The 23,900-nt window shown below is 37.0% G+C and overlaps 2 protein-coding genes across 3 annotated transcripts in view; one reads left to right on the forward strand and one right to left on the reverse strand.

The window, feature by feature from the left end:
- Positions 1 to 23,461, reverse strand: LOC129778225 (uncharacterized). Its single transcript, XM_055784996.1, has 2 exons — positions 23,077 to 23,461; positions 1 to 734 (listed from the first exon to the last, which is right to left on the reverse strand). The coding sequence occupies exons 1-2, from the start codon at positions 23,095 to 23,097 to the stop codon at positions 186 to 188; spliced, it is 570 nt and encodes a 189-aa protein (XP_055640971.1). The 5' UTR covers positions 23,098 to 23,461; the 3' UTR covers positions 1 to 185.
- LOC129778224 (RNA-binding protein 42) overlaps positions 1 to 23,900 on the forward strand; it is a 31,496-nt gene that overhangs the window by 1,130 nt on the left and 6,466 nt on the right. The gene's annotated exons all lie outside the window — the stretch shown is intronic.

Raw genomic sequence — 23,900 nt, forward strand, 5'->3', positions numbered from 1 at the left:
TTATTTCCAAATTGATTTTTGTTTTTCTTGTCACGCCTTTCGAACATATATTCATACAACAAGGATTTTTACATTTATTTATAAATGCGAACACTGCGGAACGTAAAACGCATAATATATATTATGAAGCGATAAATAAATAAATCTAATGCTAGCATTTCGTTTAGGAATTTGATGGGTCGTTTTTAACCCATTGGTCCCCAACCATAGGACACAAATAGCTGGGGTATGTTGTACTGTCGCCGTGGAGGGCTGGGCTTTGCTGGGAGATAGACACTGCTATCGGTGTATTCGTCTTCCTTGTAAACGCTTCTACCAACTTCGCCCTGTTGTGCGTTGGCCAGTGGTTCTCCATATCTGGTGCCATACGGCAATGTTCTCGGCTGATCGAGGCCAATATTTTCCTCCCTTGGCTGCAATCTGATTTCGTCCATCTCCTGTTGACGACTTCGTTGCATTTGCTGCTGCTGATTTTGTGCCTTCTGTATTTTGGTGTAGTGATTGAGATAGTACATGGTGAACGGCATTCCGGAAGCACCCCAACCTCGTGACATAAAAACGTCCTTCTTGATTGGAGGCAGCAATGAACTGCCGTTGCTCTTACTGATGTTATTGGTGCTGTTGCTGCTGCTGTTGCCGAAGCTGGTTTCTTGCTCTTGTGGTCGAGTTGGCCGACATTGTGACGAAATAATCAGCAAAGCGAAGCACAAACAAAAACAAGTTGAAAGTCGAATCTGGAATGAAAGGATGTTCTATTATTATCACAGTGCTGACTCATGAACACTTCAAGGAGAGGGAAGGATCAGAATAACAACAAATGGATGCGTGCCGGCAGGAAGCTGGAATGACCCAATTTCCCCCCCGATTTTAGGAGTTTGAACCGAAAGTGACAAATTGTTTTTAATTTGATTTGTTTGCCATTCAGGAGATTCTAAAGGACCGTTCGTTCTTTTAATTTGATTTTGTTTGGGAAATCAACTGGATTGGATCTTGACTGGATGATTGAACCAAAACATGAAGTATTCTTTTAATCCGAGTAACGCTAGCACACGGCATTTCTTACGCGTTAAGAGTTATTGGACGATGTTGGGGAGGTTTGGTCTAAGAAGAATGCGTTTGGGTTCGAGGTTGAAACGGTTCTATTTTTGTCTTTTTAGAAAATATCCTCTATTACAGGATGAAAAAAAAACTGATATTTAAACCATTATTTCATAATTCATAATTAGAACCACCCAAATGACTATCATTTTTGGGATACGAATCGAGAAAACAAGATGGATTCCGGAATATGTCCGTTTGAATTGTTAATCTGATTTGGTGATCGATTCACACAATATTGTAATTCGATGCTTCCTGTTCGTGCGATGACGGGATAATCTATCTCTATCTATCTTGTACTCAGAAGGCGTGGTTCATAAATTACGTAACGCTAAAAATGCGGTTTTTGGACCCCCTTTCCCTCCTATTTAACAATAAGTAACGCAAGAAAAACCCCATCCCCTCATGTTACATAACGCTAACATAATCTGTGCACCAATCAAAGTCGTTTGAAAAATTTCCATAAAATTTCAGATTTCATTAAATAACTAGCTGACCCGGCAAACTTCGTCCCGCCCAAAATTTATTTTTTGTTACCAATACCAATGGGTCCAATCCAGCCTGAGGGCATCCGTATACTAGCACATAGGATTTGACAGCGTCAAACATGTCCGGGTCGCAAATGCAATTTGCGACCACTGTCACTCGCGAGAACTGCCAAACTCTCAAGCTGGTGTAAAACAAGGCACTTAACATACTACCAGGTGGGTCAAAACGTGAAGTGGTTTTCTGCAGCCATTTAGAAAATACACAAAAGTAAATTAAGACGATTGAGCACAATTTGTGGAATATACTGATACTTTATGAAATACTCATTGCTATATTCATTATATTCATTACGTTTTACGCTGCAAGCGTTTCATTTATTGTCTTTGCGTTGAAGGCACCATAATGATTTGCGCCATTTGGAAAACGAAATTAAGGACGAAATTAACACACTTCTAGAACAAAAAATAATGAATGAAAATTTACTTTTCTGTATTCAATATGTTTTCTATTTTTTTTTTTTTTTTCAAAAAACAATTCTTTTTTTAGTTAGCGAATGGGCGCACCTTGTTCCATAGATTTGCCTTGAGTTCGCCGAGTAATTTGATAGGTTTGGCAATGACAGCTAAATTTGTAGCACATCTTGACTCGCGGATCATATCCCCTTGCCCGGGGCTTGGTCCAATCGGAGAACTGTTCATTGATTCATCTTCTAATTGACCCTTTACAATTTACTTTTAAGATAAATTTCCTAGGACTTCTACCGAAACTCGCCATTATAATATCAGATTATTTTCAGACACTATTCTTGTTCAAGATTTTTCAATCACTTGCAAATAACATGTTTCTCCGTTACATCGAATAAATGTATGATAAAGAAAATATGATAGAATGAAGATCGTCCTAAATTGGATAATCCATCCATTTCCATTTATATCGATAGAAGAAGATATAGGAGTGCGTTTTATCACATTAAAATCCATTTGCACTTTCGAACAAAAATCAATATCGTTGGCGCAAACATCAAATGGACTAACAACGCTAATCACTATGTAAATATAGAACATATAGGAATTGAATTTTCCGAATTTTCCTGTTTCTCTTCAGAGTTTTCAAGTGTCATGTTTGGTTGAAATATGTGTAATATTTTTATGGGATCCCCCCTCCATTCCAGAGGAGGGAGGGGTGTCATACCATCATAGAAACATTTCTCGTACTCAATAACCCTCATATCCATATCATCATATCCATCATATCATATAATCTTGGCTCCATTTGCTTGATTAGTTCTCGAATTATGCAGAAGTTTGTGTTTCATTTGTATGGCAGCTCCCTTCCCCTTAGAGAGAGAGGAGTGTCGAAGCACCATACAAACATTTCGTGCCCTCTAAAACCTTCACATTGGTTCCGTTTGCTTGATTGATTCTCGAGTTATGTAAGTGTCAAACCACTATAGAAACATTTATTGCCCCTTATATTAGTATTATTCATTGATCCTCGAGTTCTGCAGCATCCTTGGAATGAGTAACCAAATGGTCATCTGGATCCGATCGTATCTAACTGGTCGTAGCATGTCAATCAAAATTGGAGATCATGTTTCATCACCGTTTCCGCTTTGGTCTGGTGTTCCGCAGGGCCCTAGGACCATTTTTGTTTCTGCTGTACATGAACGATGTCAACTTCACGATGAAATGTCTGAAACTCTCGTATGCCGATGACCTGAAGCTCTACTACGTGATACAGCAACCGCGAGACGCATTATTTATGCAACAACAATTGGAAGCTTTTGCCGAATGGTGTCTAAAGAATCGTATGTCGCTTAACGTGTCGAAGTGCTTCGTTATTTCATTCTGGCGTAAACACACACTCTTCTGCTTTGACTAGATATTGGCAGGCGTACAACTCATACGCGAATCAACAGTCAAGGACTTGGGGATTCTGATCGACGCTAAAATGAATTTTAAAGATCACGTCACTTCGCAATTGAGCCAAAAAAATTAAGGACGTTTACTGCCTAAAAGCCTTATATTGTTCAATTGTGCGTCCTATCCTGGAATACTCATCTATTGCTTGGTCACCGCACTACCAAAATGGAACACAACGCATTGAATCTGTTCAAAGGAAATTCATTAGGTTTGCACTTCGTCACCTCAGCTGGAGGGATCCTTTGAATTTGCCAAGCTACACAAGCCGATGTAAGCTCATCAACCTGGAACTATTGGACGCGAGACGCAAGGTATCGAAAGCATGCTTCGTTGCAAATCTCTTGCAGGGCAATATCGATTGTCCTATACTGCTCAGTATGCTGCACATTAATACCCGTCGTCGTCATCTACGATCACACTCATTTCTCATCACACCTATGGCCTACATGAACCAGTGCGGAGTATGTGTCGTGTTTTCAATAAGTGTTACTTTGTGTTTGATTTCAATGTGTCACAAGAATCGAATAAGCGCAAATTTAGACGATTTTATTGTTAGTTTACGGTGTTGTCAGTTTTAAAATTTGTGTTGTTAGTTTAAGTTAGTTTGAGTACTAATGTCATTGGGATGGAAATCATCTGTTGGCAAATACAAAAAAAATGAAATGAAATCCCCCCTGAGGGAGGGGGAAGAGTGTTAAACCGCCATAGAAACATTTATCGATCCCTAAAATCATTTTATGCCAAGTTTGATTCCATTTGCTTGATTAGTACTCGAGTTATTCAGCCCCTCTCCCCTTCAGAGAGAGGGGGGATTGTCAAACTACTATAGAAACGTTTCGTGTCCTCTAAAACCTTCACATGTCAAATTTGGCTCCATTTGCTTGATTAGTTTTCGAGTTATGCAGAAATTTGTGTTTCATTTGTATGGCAGCCTTCCCCCCTTAGAGAGGTGGGAGGGGTCTCGAACTGTGTCTATCCACCATAGAAGCATTAATTGCACCCTAAAACCTCCACATGCCAAATTTGGGTTTGTTTGTTTGATTGATTCTCGAGCTGATATTTGTGTTTTATTTATATGGCAGTTTTATTTATATGGTACCCGAATGCGACATTTACCCGTATGCAACAGTTAGCCGAATGTAACAGTTACCCGAATGTAACAATTACCCGAATGCGAAAGTTACCCGAGTTATGCAGAAATTTGTGTTTCATTTGTATGGCAGCCTTCCCCCCTTAGAGAGGTGGGAGGGGTCTCGAACTGTGTCTATCCACCATAGAAGCATTAATTGCACCCTAAAACCTCCACATGCCAAATTTGGGTTTGTTTGTTTGATTGATTCTCGAGCTGATATTTGTGTTTTATTTATATGGCAGTTTTATTTATATGGTACCCGAATGCGACATTTACCCGTATGCAACAGTTAGCCGAATGTAACAGTTACCCGAATGTAACAATTACCCGAATGCGAAAGTTACCCGAATGTAGAATCTACTCGAAAGAATAATAATATAATCGAATAATACGCAAATTTTTTTATTAGGAAGTTTTTGTATATTTCTGATCAGTGTTATTTAAAGATCATATTTGTCTTGTACGTTCATTGCGATTCAAAAAGTACTTTTCGTGGGTTGTGCAATTTGAGAAATAGTGGCGTTGAATAAAATCCTTTTCAAAATAATGAAAAGTGAAAGAATGCAGTTTTAGAACGTATTATGAAGTTTTTCCATCCATATGGATGACGTTGCCCGTTAACTTAAAAGAAAGCTCACAACTTGTGTACATACTTATTATGGCACTGAAGTGCAATTTTGATTATGAATTTATTTTTTTCGCAATAAATTCATTCTGAGATCACTGTAATGGGGGCGAAGCCCCATTTAACGAGGAGAAGGAACCGAGGCGACCTCAAGCCGCCGAGGTGACGCAATCCGAGTCGGCCCGCATACGTTTATCTGGTGCATCATGTTTGAAACCAGGCAATCAAAATGCACGGCATGCATAATTAACCGGGCAAACGTAATGCACCAGGTAAACGTATGCCGTCTGACGCTCGCTAACGCTTGGTAGGACCTGACTAAAGGATCGTCTCATATGTTTCAAACAAACCGGGCAATCGGTGGAACACAGGTTTGCTTGCGAGAGGTCGCCGCTTCCGACGGCGGGTCGGCGGCCGACTCGGATTGCGTCATCTCGGCGGCTTGGTGCCTTAACCTTGTTCAATGGAGACTTCGCCCCATTATATAAACTGCGCTGCGGTGGTAAATACGTAAGTACCATTTTTTTTATCTATTTTCACATTTTCATTTAATTTTTTTATGTTAAAGTTACCTGCTTAATTTTCGGAATATTTCATAACCCATGCTCATTTTTGAATGATCACTTGCCCTTCAAGAGCAATACGAAAAGGAAAGAAGACGGCATATCAATTGTGCCTATACTAATTTCTAAAAATGACACAGCGAAGTCTTCAACATCTTTTTCGAATTTCCTCATTACAAATCTCAAAAAAAAGTCGTGGAGGCCCTGAACCGACCCTCTGTGTTTGCTTCGTAGTTATTTAACACGTTCACTCATGTGCTTACTATCAATTGGGGGAACGCTTTTACGGCTTAGGGGGTCTGAGCAGGGCCAGCCATTCCATGCCAAACCGATAAAGTGGTTCTCAGATTTTCGTCAAGAGTGGTAATTTTGTTCTTTATCGCAAAACAGGGGTCTACCCTATTTTTTTATTTTTTCATTAACCCATTTCCATTTTAGGGTGGCCGAAAAATCAAATTTTTCCATTTTTCCTCAAAAATGCCTTTTATCTAAAATTCATAACTTTTGAATCTCAGAACCGATCTAGGTGATCGACATATCAAATTAAAGCTAGACGTTTTTTAAAAAACAGGAAGTGGGTTATATCTATGGTATAACCGCAATGGTGACGTAGGACTATCGTTGATTCAGTGATCATTTGTTTGAAGTTGAATCTGAATCCATTCTGAATGAATGACTAAATGAATATTTGAGGCACTTCGAAAACGAGAGCTCTTTCGCTTGCATGTTATTTTCAATGCCAAGAGGAACTGGAAGATTATTTTACAGCAGCGATATCTTTCCGGATTCTTCTCGAAGTCCACCATCAGTGGTTAATGCTAACTCGATAACCACCTGTTAATTGCACTTGATTGAAAAACCACAAAATCAATTGTATTTGGTCGCAGTATTATATGGATAGAAAACGTTAAAATAAACTCTTTCGAATGTAATTTGCAATTCCAAGGGGAACTGACAGATTATTTTTCAGCAACGGTCACTTCTTTCCGGATTCTTCTCGATAATCAGCAAACGTAAAGAGTTGCGCGCGTGTATGTGTGTGTGTGTGTGTGTGTGACGGTTGCTCCGACGTCTCAAGCGGAACCAATTTTCGATGCTGGTATTCTCTCGGTCGTTTTCTCTTCTCTTAATGATAATGAATCCCTTGATCCCTCGCCGTCCAGCTCGTTCAACTCGTTCAGTAACGATGTTGTCTTGTCGATGCCCTCACGAAAAATGAATGCGTTTCACCACCACAATATCGCTTAAGTATGCTTTTTGTCCGTGACTGAATCGAAAGAAGGTGTGGTTTACGATGGAAATTTGGAAGGCAAACTAGAGGTGAATGAACTCTTTGAGTTTGAAACTTTTGGCGACTGAGCAATAATTGAAAATTATATGATTTTCGCAACGCGAAACATTTTCCATTGCGCGCGCGAACTGTATTCGATGCGAAAATATTCTACTGATGGGGGAGAATAATCTTCAGAAGCTTTCCTGCTAATAAGTTGCACATAATAGAAAAATCACAAAACCAAATGTATTCGATCGCAGCAGTACTATGTGGATAGAAAACATTAAAATAAACTCTTCCGCTTGAACATAATTTTCAATTCCAAGGGAACTGGCAGATTATTTAGCAGTAACGATGACATCATTCCGGATTCTTCTCGAAGTCCACCACCAGTGGTTAATGCTAACTTGATAACCACCTGTTAATAGCACTTAATTGAAAAACATTTGGTCACAGTGTTACATGGATAGAAAACATTAAAATGAATTCTTTCGCATGAATATATTTTTCAGTTTTCAGGGGAACTGGCAGATTATTTTTCAACAACGATTGAATCTTTCCGGAAATTTCTCGATGCTGAATGGCATCCAAACGAAAATAGTTCGGCGCGTGTATGTGTGTGTGTGTTGGCTGCTCCAATGTTTCAAGCGGAACCGTTTGTGGCATAACTCTCCTCCTGATGGATTCCCTTCTGGCCTAGGGTGCACAAACAGGCTCTTGGTGACACCGTTCATCCGCGCTTTCATGATAAACGAAGAGCTTCACCACAACATCGACAACATGCTCCAATCGCTGTTCAATTATAACTGAGTGAATTTCCGAGTGGCGCTCGCTTATATACCGATTGGTGATTTCAATAGCCTGTTTTGAAAGCAATTTTAAGACTATTGAAACAAGTTTTTGGATCAAAAAGTAACAAGTATATAACGCGTAGACATTTTATCTTTCGAATGAAGTGTTAATCATACCATTTCGTTCAGCTGTTTAGGAGCTATTAACGCTCAAAATCTCGGTCTCCGGCGTAACGCTTTCGTTTTCGAAACTTTGATTTTACACCCCGGTATAGAAATGAAAGACGTAGTCCTACGTCAAAATATTGAACTTACATAAAAAATGGATTTTATTTTCGTAATTATTGATTGTAATCGATTTTTATTGTTTTTATGGCTTTAGATTAGAGCGCGCTATATATTTTTATATTTTTTCTTGAAAGCTGAGGATTTTTTACATAACATATCTCGATATCAGATATATTGTGTGCTTCCGTGGCCGAGTGGTTAGCGTCCCACACTATCATGTCCGGGTGTTCGGGTTCGATTCCCGTTCTGGTCGGAAGATTTTTCGTCAAAGAAAATTCTTCCGGCTTGCACTGTGCTCACGCGTATTCTAGAGCTTGCCACTCCAGAGTACATTCAAGGCGTGTTATTCGGCATAGCAATCTCAATCAAGTACTACTTATAAAAATGACGCAAGTAGTGCTACGTTGAGAAGGCAAAAGTTCCACTGGAACGTTAGTGCCATCCAAGAAGAAGAAGAAGATCTCGATATCAGAGACGCTATTTTTTTCGTTTTTGAGATATTGGTTTGAAAAATCATGTTTCCCCCTTTATCCAAAAATAACTTTTTGTAGAAATTTATAACATTTGAACTACTGAACCGATTTAGATGAATGACATATAAAATTGAATGAATTCTTGTATAAACAAAAGGTGAAAAATTGTTATTTCGAACCATCGATCGAGGGGATGTGGGGGTAATACGGACATGTTAAGAGGAGCTTCAATCATATCTTTGGAAACTCAAGTTTCTCAAAACTTAAATGCAGTTTCTTGCAATTCAATATACTGTTTCTCGACTTCATCGGCCAAACGTTTCACAAAAAGATGTTTTTCAATAGTTTAATTATATTTTACTGAAATTAAAACAGACCGAAAAATACAACATTTTTTTCGATGCGGGTAATATGAACATTAGGGTGGCAATGAAAATGGTCATCTCGAATTTCAAAAAGTTACCCCAAAAAATATTCACCAACACGAAAAAACACCCTATGCAAAATATCAGCTCAATCGGACTTAAGGAAAAGTTACGCAAAGCGGTCAAAGTTTGAGTTTTTTGAAAATCAAAAAATCACCCAAGGGGGGAAATCAGGGTTTTAGAAAAAAAAATTGATGCCAAATGTCTTCAAACTGCATGAAACGTCGAGATCTACTGTCATCTAGAAAAAAATTGTCAAAAATCGACACTCTTTTTTCCGGAATAAGAAGCAAAACGTATTGTTTTGGGTGCCAATAAAAATAGTTATTACGATTTTTCATTCGGAATTTGCTGCGAAATGTTTATTTACACGATAATATACCCAATGCAAAATATTAGCTCAATCGGACTTCATTTATTAGTGTGGCAGACGTTAAAATTAAAGTTTTTCGAAAACCGTAAAATTGCCGTCAACAAAACTATTTTGTTGCACTGAAGAAGGCTTGTGACGAGCTGGACTCCCATCCCCTCCGGAACATCGTGAGGAGTATGCCAAAGCGTTGGCGAGACCAGAGGTGTTCATATTGACTATTAATTATTTGTTTTCATTTGTTTTTATTATTTTTTAAAAGATAAACCATTTAGTGGGTTTTTTTATGTCATGCCCTACAAGTACCCATTCAGTACCCATTCTAAAATGGCAAAATGGTCTACTATTTCCTACTTTTACGTAGTATTGACAGGAATACCAAAAAGATTGAACAAATTTTTAATTATTAGCATACTTTGATTTCAAATGGGGGAGGATTTTTTTTTTGCGCCCATCAGTGTAAAGTTCAAATTGTGCGAATAAAAATCTTCAATGAAATTAAGGCAAATGATGTTGGTTTGACTGATTTTGGGTGTTTTCACGCAACTAGTAAATGCTTTGTTATTCGGTATGGTTTGTTCGGTTTTAGAAATCACCGTTTTTGAATGAAAAAATTCGAGATTTCAAGTAGATGTTGCATTTCTCATTGCTTGAGCTCACTGTCATCATATTCCATCCATAATTAAGGCTTTCTTCAGAATATTGCCTTTTCTTGCACAGATAAACTTTACATCTGCTTCGCGCGAAGGACAACAGAACAAAAAAAAAACAAACTGCACTGCGTAAAACGGTTGCCATAGTAATCATGTGGACAAATCAACATCAGTGAATCGGACAAACCATGATCAGAATTGAGGTCATCGAGATGCATTAATTACATGATTTAGATAAGGTACACCGGGGCAAGTTGGAAAATGATATATAAATATATGAGGGGCTTAGAATGAAAGGGGTGTAAGTGATTTGATCGATTTCTCTACATCGACTCTATCTTTGGGTCATAACATAGCTGCAAATACATTCCCAGCTGTATTTACCAATGTGGAAAATAGGTCGGAACCTCATCTATCGGATTCTATAGCAAACTTAAATTGGAAAGTTTTTGCAGTTGAGTTATTAACTAAATAAAAAGTTGATGAAGAGAAATCGATCAAGTCACTTACACCCCTTGCATTCTGAGCCCCTCATATAATATACAAAATTTCAAAAACAAGAATCATTCATATTTCGTTCCTCAGTATGTTCTACATAATTTATGAATACACAGACATGATATAAGTCAAATTTGTTAATTTAGAAACTAGGGATTGTTCAAATAATAAGTAACGTAATTTGTTTACTATTTTAGACTTCCTGTTCTCTACATAACAAGTAACAAATGTTCATTTGCAAAAAATTGTTTACACTTATTTGCAGTCTTCAGAAAACAAACACAGCGCTGCGCTTGAGTTTAATTTTCATCAGGGCGCGCTCAAAGAAAACTCGTATTCTCTCGTGGTGCGAAGAGCACAAAATTCATAAGCACGACAGCGCGAAATATACCGGGCGCAGAACTCAGATACTAAACATTCCTTCTCACTTGTGTGATACGCGTCACGCACACACACATACACATCAAATTCTAGCGCCCGATTTGTCTTCGTTCGTTCTAAGCAAAGCATAAAAACAACAGCGCGCCCCCATTTAAACCGTATAAGCTTGTGTGAAGAAAAGTACCTCAACAGAGAGAGCAATCCAATTAAATTATTTATTGAACTATCAAAACTATCGACATCTGATCCTGCATCGATTGGGTCTGATCTATGGCTACGAATTAGGACAAAATATGCAATTATTACTACAAATAGCTACGACAGACTACTCAATTCTCATCATTATCATCTCCCAGGACCAGCATGTAATTACTTCTCAACCAAACACATTCGGGAGACATCACGAATCTGAAGAAACCCAGGCAGAATTAAGTGAGGCTTAATCAAATTGATCAAATCACCGATCACAATCGTCTGCAAAACGTTCATGAAGTTGTCCTTGACCAAATCCAACAGCATGAAGGTAGAACTAGGACTCGACAGGGCTCGTTTTTGTGTATTGAAGTACCCAAATTCCTTATTTTTGAAGTAATGTCTTCACATTCTTCCGCAGCAGACGAGCCCCAAATCATTGCTATCCAATATGTATCAATATTAATTAAAGAACATAAATTGAATTGATTTTCACGAATATTACTTACCTGTCCCGAATTTGAGTTAATACGACCTTCTTCTGTGAAGAAATCAATATCGGAAAGTAATGCCGTGCAACTCAATTAACAACTTGGTAATTAGGCCAATAAAGTTATATTTACATTGGACCTTATTCCCGTATCCACGTACACCTACGTACACTACGCTTACATCTCACTTCACTTTGGTGTACTCATTCCCGTTTCGTGAAGTGTAAAAATGAACTTCGTGTAGAAAATGGAGTGGATACCAAAATGACCCTGTGTTCATTTCCAATGTCGTTTCCAATGGCACGTTTACATTAGGGAGATCTATAGCTATAGATGGATTTATTCACACGAAAATAGATATAAACGGGTGAGAACATATATGATACACTTGCTCAAGGTATATATAATCACTATGAATAGAATAAATTCAGGCATATGTAAACGCTGGTGAATTTCTCACTGGTGAAAATCACTAAAGTTGGATGCAGTTCTACTTCAGGTGAATACATTCACCGAAAATATGAATATATTCAGTATATAAGTTCGCGTTAGTGTAAACGGTTGATGCGATTTCTATTAATCTCATCATATTTCTTCACATGAATATATCACTAGTCTAGTCCCACCGTAAGAGAAACGTCAGTTGTATTTTGTTTTGTTTATCCTCGAGTTGTGTTGATACACCCAGAAAATGGATTACTAAAAAAAGCTTCCATCTTTTTTAATGCAAACAGTAGAATGTACATATTTTCTGTAAATATTACCAATCGTTTTGTAAAATAAATGTCAGATGCAATACACATCCCTACCAACGACTGATTCATTTTACTTCGCGGTATTAGTAACGTTTACGATTGTCATTACTGGCAACCGCGAAGAAAATGGGCCTTATTCCCGAATACACTACACGTGAAAACAATGTGTAGTGAGTACAACCTTATTCCGGATTACACGCCACTGTTCCAACTTACCCCACTCTACAGGACAACGGGAAACAATGCATATGCAAACTAAACATTGAAAAAACTGACATTTTCGATACATCCTGTGTGAATCTATATTTTTTATCGAAAATCATCTGTCATACCTTGTATATGCTGCAAACAGAATTCAATTCAGTGATTTTTTAAGATAACTTTTAAGTTGAACTCCGAAAAAATCGTTTCAACCTACCCCGTTGTTTCTTATATAAATCTGATACAAATGGTATGCAAGCATGATATTTACAATATTTGTATAATCCAGAAAAGTTCGAAATACGTACCAAATAATCATCTGGTGATTGATTAAAACTTACTTCAAATGACGGGCGAATTTCCACTAATTAAAGTTGGACCTTTATAACATGTGAATCCGTGAAAATATCCAATAGAACTACTGTAAATTATGTGAAAGACAATTTTATTCATATGTTTGGATACATTTGAATACCTGATTTGGCACAGGTACGCTGAACTATACATTGTAACAAAGTTAGGCATTGGTATCCATTGTTCAGCAATTTAAAAGAAAAGAGACATTCACCCTTTTCCCAACAATGTAACATTACTGGCCCTAGTAGCGAAAACAAGCATGCCTCGTTTGTAAGCTCTTCTGAGAAAGTCAACCGTATCGGTGCTTTGCAGAGCTTCATACCAACTGTGCTTTTCCAGCGATCGATCTTCACTATCCTAAGATTATGCATGCTTCCGGTTTGAACAGAAATCAGATAGTAATTCCCCCGGACAGCCGCGTGGGCATGTTTCGGATAATGTGAATAACACTTTTTTTCCTTTCTGCAACAGAACCTAACGTTCGTAGGGCCAGCGTTGGAAGAGAAAGCAACTGATGCAGACATTAACTGAGGGATTTTCCCACCCATCATCAGTAATGAACGAAGCGCATTATGATTCATACCTGCCAAATGTGGGCAGCAAGGAATATGGAATAACGATAAATGCTCCCATGCCCCAATTGAGTTGGCGTGTACTGAAGCTAACAATGTGGTTCTGTTCGCACGGTTCAAGATTAACTCCTTTCTGCCGGGCTGCAAAGCTCTTCGATGTGTAAATCAAAAGGATATGTTTACTTTCAGAGTGAAAATTTAAAGTTGAAAGGATCTCCCGTGTTGTCGTAGAAACGATGTATAGATATGAAACTATGGTCAGGACTTATTTAATCATTTATCGTTAGCATTTATCGTGCTTATCTGGATGTGTAATGTAAACAGCATCTATTTATATATCCCCGTGGGAAAATGTGATTTGATGTGACGCGTCTCGTGGGATTTTTTTTTCTACGGATTACACTAAAAGTGAAGCATGTTGGAAGGCTTATCAACATTATAGCCAAGGGATTTTTTTTTGTTTTTTTCGTCTTTACTGCTTGCGGGGTAGCAAAAACACGTGATTTTGGGTTTCGCGCGAAATTTAAGGTGCTCATCAATAATATTGTTTCATGATTGATGTGATGGTGTCTGAAGACAAATGAAAACAAATAAACTGTCTATCCCTGCTCGCTACACAGCTGATCCAATCCTATCGGAGATGAGTGAGTGCGAACAGTTTCGCGGCCGACTGAAGAACGCCTTGTCGTTCCCTTTCGCGGCCGTGTGCTGCATTGATACGATGTGTTGGCTTGAACGACACCTTCGGTTCCTGCTGCTGTACGACCACACGTTATGTTTGGTAGACTTCGGTCCCCACTGTTTTCGAATTCGAGAGTGTAAACATCGCGATGCTTACAAAACGCCGCTTTGTTTGAACAACAAAAACTCATCACTCATCTCGGGTGAAAAGCATTGAAATCTCGCGAAAAAAGGAATCTAAGAGCACGGGGCGATTGACTGTACCCGTGTTCTGAAGTACGAATACGGGAGTCACGACCACTGTGGGAACGTTCGAGCTGTTTACGAAAAGAGCGCGAGATGATAATTTGTTGGTAATTAAGCAAACGCTGATATCAGTTTGATTTATACCACTGTTAAAGAAAAAAAGGAGCGAAGAGGTTATTGTGGGTTACATTCCTCTCTGTAGTTCCCAAGCGCCAACAGCCGGCTCTGTCGTGTGGGTCGGGGTTACAAAAACAGTTCGCGGATTCACAGCGCCTGGTGTGGATGGTGTTGTGTCTGAACAAGGCGTTGACAATCAGTGACAATCAGTTGACACGGCATAGCTACGATGGAACTTGGACTGTCCCTCCCACGTACACCACGCGTGAATCATTGGACAAATTACCTCCATGCAACATCATCACATTCATATGCTAGCCCTTTCTTCCATTCTCTTATCAGACGACAGGAGGATGCACTGATAATCACCCGGCGCTAGCAGTCAATCGCAACACGAAGATCACAGTTCCGTCTCTGATTGTGGGTGGCATCAGCGGACGTGATTGGGAATGATTAGTTTGACCGCTGAACGGGGTACTAAATCAGCACTAATAATTCGCATCCGGGATGAATGATGCTAATTTCTTGAAAATTAGCGTGGGCGATGCACCGTACATTCGTGCTTAGGTTCACGTGTATTGTTGCGTCTATCAAAGGAGTGATTATGAATGAATTCTAGAGAAATCAATCTGTTTGAAATTGATAGTTATGGATGAGTGCCAATTTTTACGCTAGCTTGATCAATAATATTCATCAACAATGATTATTGCTAAAAATAAAACTGACTTTTTCGAAAGAAAGTCAAACATTCTTGATAAAACAAAGTCGGCAATGCACCCGGGGATAGAGGAATTGTGTTACTAGCATGTGTCAGATGCATAATAAATTAGGTCACGTAGCGTTTTGAAGCAAAATCATTGACCCACTAATTTCATCAATAAGTTTGTTAATGTTTTGCGAAATTTACGTCGATAAGACATTCAGGGATTCTCAGACATTCGGGCGTAATTGAAGAAATTAATTCACCATCAATTTTTCCCATTGAAAGGGATATCACGATTTATAGCTGAGTACTACAACAATAGTCAGAGTACATTATAGCAGATAGATTAACTTTAAACAGATCATATATAGTGTTTAGAGATCAATTGAAGAAGAAAAAATACATTGAGATGATCAAATAATTTGATAAAGAAAAACCAATTCATTAGTAACTATGAACAGTGTAATTTTTCTTAGTAGATTACATTGTTCCATTCACTATTTATTTTACATTTGCTTTTTTTTGTCAAAATTTGCTAGTATCGAAACCTATAGCTCATACACTCCTTCGTATTGTTCAATCGTTTTAGCGCTGATCATTGCGATCATCTTTCGGAGAATTTTTCAGGATATATGGAAGAATCATGCTATCTTCTTCTTCTTCTTATATGGCACTAACGTTCCTAGAGGAACACCGCCGTCTCAACGTAGTATTACTTGCGTCATTTTCATTAGTACTTAGTTGAGATTTCTATGCCAAATAACACGCATTGAATGCATTCTGAGTGGCAAGCTCTAGAATACGCGTGACCACAGTGCAAGTCAGAGGAAATTTCTTTGAAGAAAAATTTCCCCGACCAGAACGGGAATCGAACCCGAACCCCCGGCATGTTAGGTTTGACGCTAACCACTCGGCCACGGGAGCACATATGCTATCTATGAAACGCAAATTTCTGCATTACTCGAGAATTAATCAAGCAAACGAAACCAAAGGGCCTGGCCGGGTAAGGAAGTAAAAAGTGCCCCCAAACCAAATCACTAGCCGTATGGCAAATATTGTAAAGGATATTAAATAAGAAATTTTGGCGGTTTATTTGAACCCCTATCTGGTTTGACGTAGGATCTATAGTGAAAAACGTACTTTTCGTTAATTTCACGCCATCCTCAAAAGATCCGAGATAAAAATTTGAAAAAAATACTGAATGTGCATCTTACTACGATGTATCAAAAAAAATTATCAAAAAAAAATTTCATCAAAAATTTTAGTACTAAAAAAAATAATGAAATCTTGAAAATTTTTTTTTTGGGATTTAGAGATTCAGTACTACTCTAATTCATATTTTAATGTGTTTCTACGGCTTTTCTAGATATGTGTGATTTTTTTCAGATTTTTTTCAGTGTTGCGCGGTATCAAAAAATTTTTTTTTTATGTTTCCAAAGAGTGGTTAGGTAAGGGAGTAAAAAGTGCCCCCAAACCAAATCACTAGCTGTATGGCAAATATTGTAAAGGATGTTAAATAAGAAATTTTGGTGGTTTATTTGAACCCCTATGTGGTTTGACGTAGGATCTATAGTGAAAAACGTACTTTTTCGTTTATTTCACGCCATCCTCAATAGATCTGAGATAAAAATTTGAAAAAAATACTGAATGTACATCCTACCATGGTGTATCAAGAAAAATTATCAAAAAAAATTTCATCAAAAATTTTTGTACTAAAAAAATATTAAAATTTTGAAAATTTTTTTTTTGGATTTAGAGATTCAGTACTACTCTAATTCATATTCAAATGTACTCTTACGGCTTTTCTAGATTTATAAATATCTTCAAACTGTTTTTTTTTTCAAATATCTAATACTAAAAATAAAATGAAAAAAAATACACAGTACAAAAAAATGTTATAGATTTTCTGGCATTTCGAAATTTTGAAAAAAAAAATATAACTTTGAGACCCACTCCTGCTCAAATTTTTATTTAAATGCGTTCGTATGTGTCTTTTTTCTACATGTGGCGTAATTTTTCCTGAATTTTTAAGAGCATTGTGTGACACAAAATAATTTTCTTCATCGTCTGCATTATTATTTTTATTTTTTTGAAATCGATTATTTTATTGTATTCGTGGTTTTCAATTGAAAGATTAAAATAAAAAAACAAATCGAATTTGTGGTCTCAAAGTTATATTTTTTTTCAAAATTTCGAAATGCCAGAAAATCTATAACATTTTTTTGTACTGTGTATTTTTCTTTTTTATTATTTTATTTTTATTATTAGATATTTAAAAAAAAACAGCTTGACGATATTTATCAATCTAGAAAAGCCGTAAGAGCACATTTAAATATGAATTAGAGTAGTATTGAATCTCTAAATCCCAAAAAAAAATTTTCAAATTTTCATAATTTTTTTTTAATACTAAAATTTTTGATGAATTATTTTTTTGATAATTTTTCTTGATACACCGTGGTAAGATGCACATTCAGTATTTTTTTCAAATTTTTATCTCGGATCTATTGAGGATGGCGTGAAATGCACGAAAAAGTACGTTTGTCACTATAGATCCTACGTCAAACCACATAGGGGTTCAAATAAACCGCCAAAATTTCTTATTTAATATCCTTTACAATATTTGCCATACAGCTAGTGATTTGGTTTGGGGGCACTTTTTACTCCCTTACCTAACCACTCTTTGGAAACATAAAAAAAAAATTTTTTGATACCGCGCAACACTGAAAAAAATCTGAAAAAAATCACACATATCTAGAAAAGCCGTAGAAACACATTAAAATATGAATTAGAGTAGTACTGAATCTCTAAATCCCAAAAAAAAAATTTTCAAGATTTCATTATTTTTTTTAGTACTAAAATTTTTGATGAAATTTTTTTTTGATAATTTTTTTTGATACATCGTAGTAAGATGCACATTCAGTATTTTTTTCAAATTTTTATCTCGGATCTTTTGAGGATGGCGTGAAATTAACGAAAAGTACGTTTTTCACTATAGATCCTACGTCAAACCACATAGGGGTTCAAATAAACCACCAAAATTTCTTATTTAATATCCTTTACTATATTTGCCATACAGCTAGTGATTTGGTTTGGGGGCACTTTTTACTCCCTTACCCGGCCAGGCCCTTTGGCATGTGGAGGTTTTAGGGGGCAATAAATGTTTCTATGGTGGTTAGACACTCCTCTCCCCTCTCTAAAGGCAAGGGGCTGCCATACAAATGAAACACAAATTTCTGCACATCTCGAAAACTAATCAAGCAAATGAAGCCAAATTTGGCATGTCAAGGTTTTAGGGGGCACGAAGCGTTTCTATGGTGAATAAACGCTCCTTCCCCCTCTTTAAGGGGGGAGCTGCCATACAAATGAAGCATATAGGACTTGGCCGGGTAAGGGAGTAAAAAGTGCCCCCAAACCAAATCAACAGCTGTATAGCAAATATAGTATAGGATATTAAATAAGAAATTTTAGCGGTTTATTTGAACCTCTATGTGGTTTAACATAGGATGTATAAAGAAAAACCTACTTTTTCGTTTATTTCACGCCATTCCCAAAAGATTCGAGATAAAAATTTGAAAAAAATACTGAAAGTGCAAGAAAAAATATCATAAAAAAAAATTATTAAAATTTGAAGTACTAAAAAAAATATTGAAATTTTGAAATTTTTTTTTCAGTGTTGCGCGGTACAAAATTTTTTTTTTTATATTTCCAAAGGGTCTGGCTGTGTAAGGGAGTAAAAAGTGCCCCCAAACCAAATCACCAGCCGTATGGAAAATATTGTATAGGATACTGAATAAAACATTTTGGCAGTAGTACAATATATTTGAGTCCTTATATGGTAAACCATAGGATCTATGGTGAAAAATGCACCTTTTCGTTTTTTTTCACGCAATTCTCAATAGCTTTGAGACAAAAATGTGGAAAAAATACTGAAAGTACATCTTACTAAGGTGTACCGATAAATATCTTCAAACAATTTTTTTCATCAAAAAATGTAACAATAAATTTTTTTTGAATATGCGGTACAAAAATTTTTTATTTTTTCTGGCATTTCGAAATTTTGAGAAAAAATATAACCACTTCTGCTCTAATTTTTATTTAACAGCATTCGTATGTGTCTTTTTTTCTACATGTGGTGCAATTTTTTCCAGAATTTTTAAGAGCATTGCGAGACACAAACATAATTTTCTTCATCGTCTGCATTGTTATTTTTATTTTCTTGAAATCGATTATTTTATTGTATTCGTGGTTTTCACATGTAAGATTAAAATAAAAAAAATATAATTTGGATTTTTTTAAGTGTTCTTCTCATTTATCCGAATTATCTTTCCACAAGGACTTTATTTTTTCTCACAGAGCTCTGTCGTTCTGCTGACTCCTATGAATTTGGTAAACCATCTGAATCCAATTCAAAAATAATCTCAAAATTCCCTACAACGAGAATGATTTGCTAGTCCCAAGCGTCATTCTGTGTGTTCTTTGTGCAATTTTGTTGGTTCAGATCAATCACGGAGAGCAACTACGAATTGTACAGTCTACCCAAGCTCAAGCTCAAAATAAACTAAAAATGCCCAAAGGCAATTTTTTTTGCGCAATCCCCTTAAAACTTCAAGAAAAAATTACTCCACATGTGGAAAAAACAAATACGAATGCATTTAAATAAAAATTAGAGCAAAAATGGGTCTCAAAGTAATATTTTTTTTTAAATTTCGAAATGCCTGAAAATATATATAAATTTTGTTATATCGCGTGAAACTCTCTAAAAATTCCGAAAAAAATCATACATACCTAAAATAGACGTAGGAAGATTATTTGAATACAAACTAGAGTAGTACTGAATCTTAGATTAAAAAAATTAATTTAAAATAAAAATAAAAATTAATTTAATTTTTTTTAGAATTTTATTTTTTTGGTGAAGAAGTTGTTTGAAAATATTGATCGATACACCTTAGTAAGATGTACTTGGCGTGTAAGATTGAGAATGGAGTGAAAAAACGAGAAGGTGCATTTTTCACTATAGATTCTATGGTGTACCATATAAGGACTCAATTATATGGTACTACTTCCAAAATGTTTATTTTGTACCCTATACAATATTTTCCATACAGCTGGTGATTTGGTTTGGGGGCACTTTATACTCCCTTACCCAGCCAGACTCTTTGGAAATATAAAAAAATCGTACCGCGCAACACTGAATAAAATCTGAAAAAATCACATAATCCCTAAATCCCAAAATTATTTTTTTCAAAATATCAATATTTTTTTAGTACTTTAATTTTTGATAATTAAAGTACTAAAAACTTTGATCAACCATCTTCAGCTGCGTCTACGAAGCAGCACAAACTCATCGGTTCTTTTCAGGGCCACTAAAACTTTCAACTAATAATTTTTGACTGAAGGCATCTTCGTACATCCCTGATGTACAGCAACGCGCCGACGATTTAACGGCGAGGGCTGAAGCTAATGAAAGATTCCACCTAGTTCGTGTGATTGGTGAAGTTGTTTCCTCAAAAAGCTCAACTTGATCATTCTTCTCAAGAAGGACGAACCAAGTCGAAGTGTTCGATGAAACGTAGAAGTGAAAATCAATTAAACTCAATTTCTGTAGAACAAATATTTATACGCCGAAAGGTAATTTAGATAGTACCCATTGATCAATAGAACTCTCAATTTAGAAATTATTTCTGTTAAATTCTAAGAGAGTCCAGTTCAGGTAGGAGTGTAGGAGAAACCCAAAAACGTTCTAATGATACATTGTTTGTTCAAATCTAACCAACAAATTGTAAACCGCAGGAAAATTTTATTCGATTCCGTGAAATAAATTGGATTAAAATAACGGAACTTCGTTTCTGCTGTTGCTTCGCAACAGATGTTGTTTTGAATTATAGAGGTTTTATGCTTTCTCAGTTCAATCGACTCTAGCCTTAAAAAAGACCAATTTAAAAAATCAATCTAAACAACTCGGCCTTGAGAAATACCATTTGGAAAGCCGTGCTGCCTGTTTTCGGGTTGAAAAAGACGTAAGGTATTATTCAGCGTTCAGAGGTGTGTTCTCCGGTGAAAAACTGAAGCTGAAAATTCGTTTAGATTCGGTTCGGATTCTCTGTTGCCGTTCTACGTCTTCTGAGATGTTTCGTTCTGCGTCGGAGATGTAATTTTGCTAAGAGATACTGAAAAATACTTATACATTCAAGAAGATGCATATTTCAATTTCAGTGCTCAAATTGCTCAAATTGCTTCGCGAATCGTTGGCGCTAATCACTCAGTAAAAGCATTCATTTATCGACCCTTGTCATTGCTATCAAATATTTGTATCAAAGAGTTTTATTAATAAATTTCTTTAATGTTTGTTCTCGCCGACAATCACTCTTCTTTTTTTATTTTTTTTGCGGCCCGCGACACCATGACTAACCCTTGTTTGTGGCCCCTTTGGAAAAAAGGTTGAGTACCGCTGCTATAGACCACCCTGATAAATGATTAAATTCAACATCAACCGTCTCTTAATCATAATTACTAGGCCAGACCCGAAATGTTATCTCAATTACTCAAGTAGTTTAAGCTCACTAATTGAAACATATAATTATCACCCGAAAGTTTGCCACTTCGGTTCAAGTTTGCAGACCATATTGTGCGAGAGCTTAATCACCTAACGAAATCTTTTATCCTTCTCGATTTGCCCCGTACATTTAACGACACTACACTTCTTGTATGACTATTAATCTCACAGGACACGCAACTATGACTATAGTGTTCAGAAATAAGGGTAACAGGCAGTAAAGTTTATTAAGAAGTTTGAGTAGCGTTTTTTCTCAGAAAACAATTGCTAGACATTGGAGCTGGTAACCGTCCGCTGTTCTATCATAACGAGAACATACTTTTTGGTTTGATAGTACCCTTTGATCGCTCCAGAAAACTGATCAACCAACTGCGGAAGACCCAAAAGTTTACAGGTAATTTCGGGAGAGATTTCGTTGTAATTCCCCTCACGCATTAGAGTCTTGAATTTCGACAGAACGCGCATCCTTCGGTTGAGGGGGCAAATACTTCGACCGGTCTTCACACTTGCTGGGGATGAACTCGTCATCGTAAACTTTGTGGGCGGCTCAAGGATTCACCCACGCTATATAATAAATCAACATTATTCGTGGATACATTTCGTGGCTTGAGACGTTCGATTTGGAGCAGCGGAAGCAGTAGTAATACGGCGTTGCTTCGGATGAGAATGTTTTGATTCAGAATTGTCGGGTTTCTTCTCCTCGGAAACGAACGACATTCCAAGGGCATGCACTCGTTACGTATGAGAGAGTTGTTCTGACGTTTGAAACATCTATGACACCTATCAGGCTTCTGTTGGCGACAATGGAATCTAGTTCGAATTACGAACTTTAAATTTACAATTCATCCCTCTAACAAACATCGTTGTGCATGTCGTATCAAATATATGTCGAATGTAAAATATTCAGATTATTAACGCGAATAATAAAATATCACATTTTCCCATGCTTGCCATGTCCTCGTTTAGAATAAGTGACATAAATTTTAACTAGCGTGTTGCTCAAAAACATGCCTGTTTTTCAAACACCTGAACTCTGCAAATCAATTGGCACTACCGAAATCATTACAATCGCAAATCGTGTTCTGTAATTCCCAACCGCGAGTGAATATTCATGCTGCGCGTTGGGAAACAAAAACACTTCTCGGATACACAGATGTCTCTGCATATTAGGCCTTCGTTGGACATGCATGAGTTGGATGACTATATAAGTTCTGCATGCAAGATTACCTTATCCACGGTGAACGCCATAGCTTTTTTTTCCCGTTTTCAAATATATTACAAACGATGAGATCCTGGCGAGGTCGATGTTTCAATTATTAAATTAGTCACTAAATTATTATTCACAGCCGATTGCCGTATTTCACTTCACTTTTTGGGCATCAATTCCTTTCCTTTCACGGCGGGGACGCAAATTGGGCGCGAACTACTTCCTGCTATCCTCATGCGAACAGTTCATCCAAATGAAGGCACTGCGAGAGTGATTTATGCTCCCGTACAAAACACATGTTCAATAAATGTTCTTTCGCGGGTAAAAGAATACCTTGATTCGTTGTCGTTACAGAGTCGACCGTTTCGTTCGAAGTTCGAGATTCGAATGTTGGCCGTCTTGGGGAGCGCGCGCGCTTTTTATCAACACCCCGTGTGTTCTGCGTGTTGATGAGAGGAAGGCTGCAGGATGACCTTTTGCTCTAGAAGGATGCTGTTATGTGGGAAGGGGGAAGCGAAAGAGAGGGTCTAGGGATTTTCCAGGATTAAACTTAACCGAATGGATTATCTGTCTCGGTCGAAGAAGTGTTTACGAATCTTAATCGCGGGAACTAGTATGATGACACCCACTTTCAACCCTTTAGTAGTGCGTCTCACTAGTTCACGGGAGAGATAGTGTCAAAGTCACAGTAAATAGTATTATTAATTATTCGGATAGTATCAATTTTCGGGAATTCATTCATTTTGTAAATTCTAACCGAACTAGAAAATAGACATTTTTTGTTTATTTGTTTTTTTTATTACAATACTTTCATGAGACTTGACGGAGACGTGTTTCGTTTAAT

The sequence above is a fragment of the Toxorhynchites rutilus genome, chromosome 3, assembly GCF_029784135.1.
Source record: "Toxorhynchites rutilus septentrionalis strain SRP chromosome 3, ASM2978413v1, whole genome shotgun sequence".
Lineage (NCBI taxonomy): Eukaryota > Metazoa > Arthropoda > Insecta > Diptera > Culicidae > Toxorhynchites > Toxorhynchites rutilus.

What these genes read in the sequence shown, in the direction of transcription:
- LOC129778225 (XM_055784996.1), bottom strand. Translation starts at nt 23,097, where the DNA reads ATGGCGTTCACCGTGGATAAG. An exon ending in TGGCGTTCACCGTGGATAAG is followed by an intron (nt 735 to 23,076) that starts GTAATCTTGCAT and finishes CTTTCATTCCAG; the next exon opens with ATTCGACTTTCAACTTGTTT.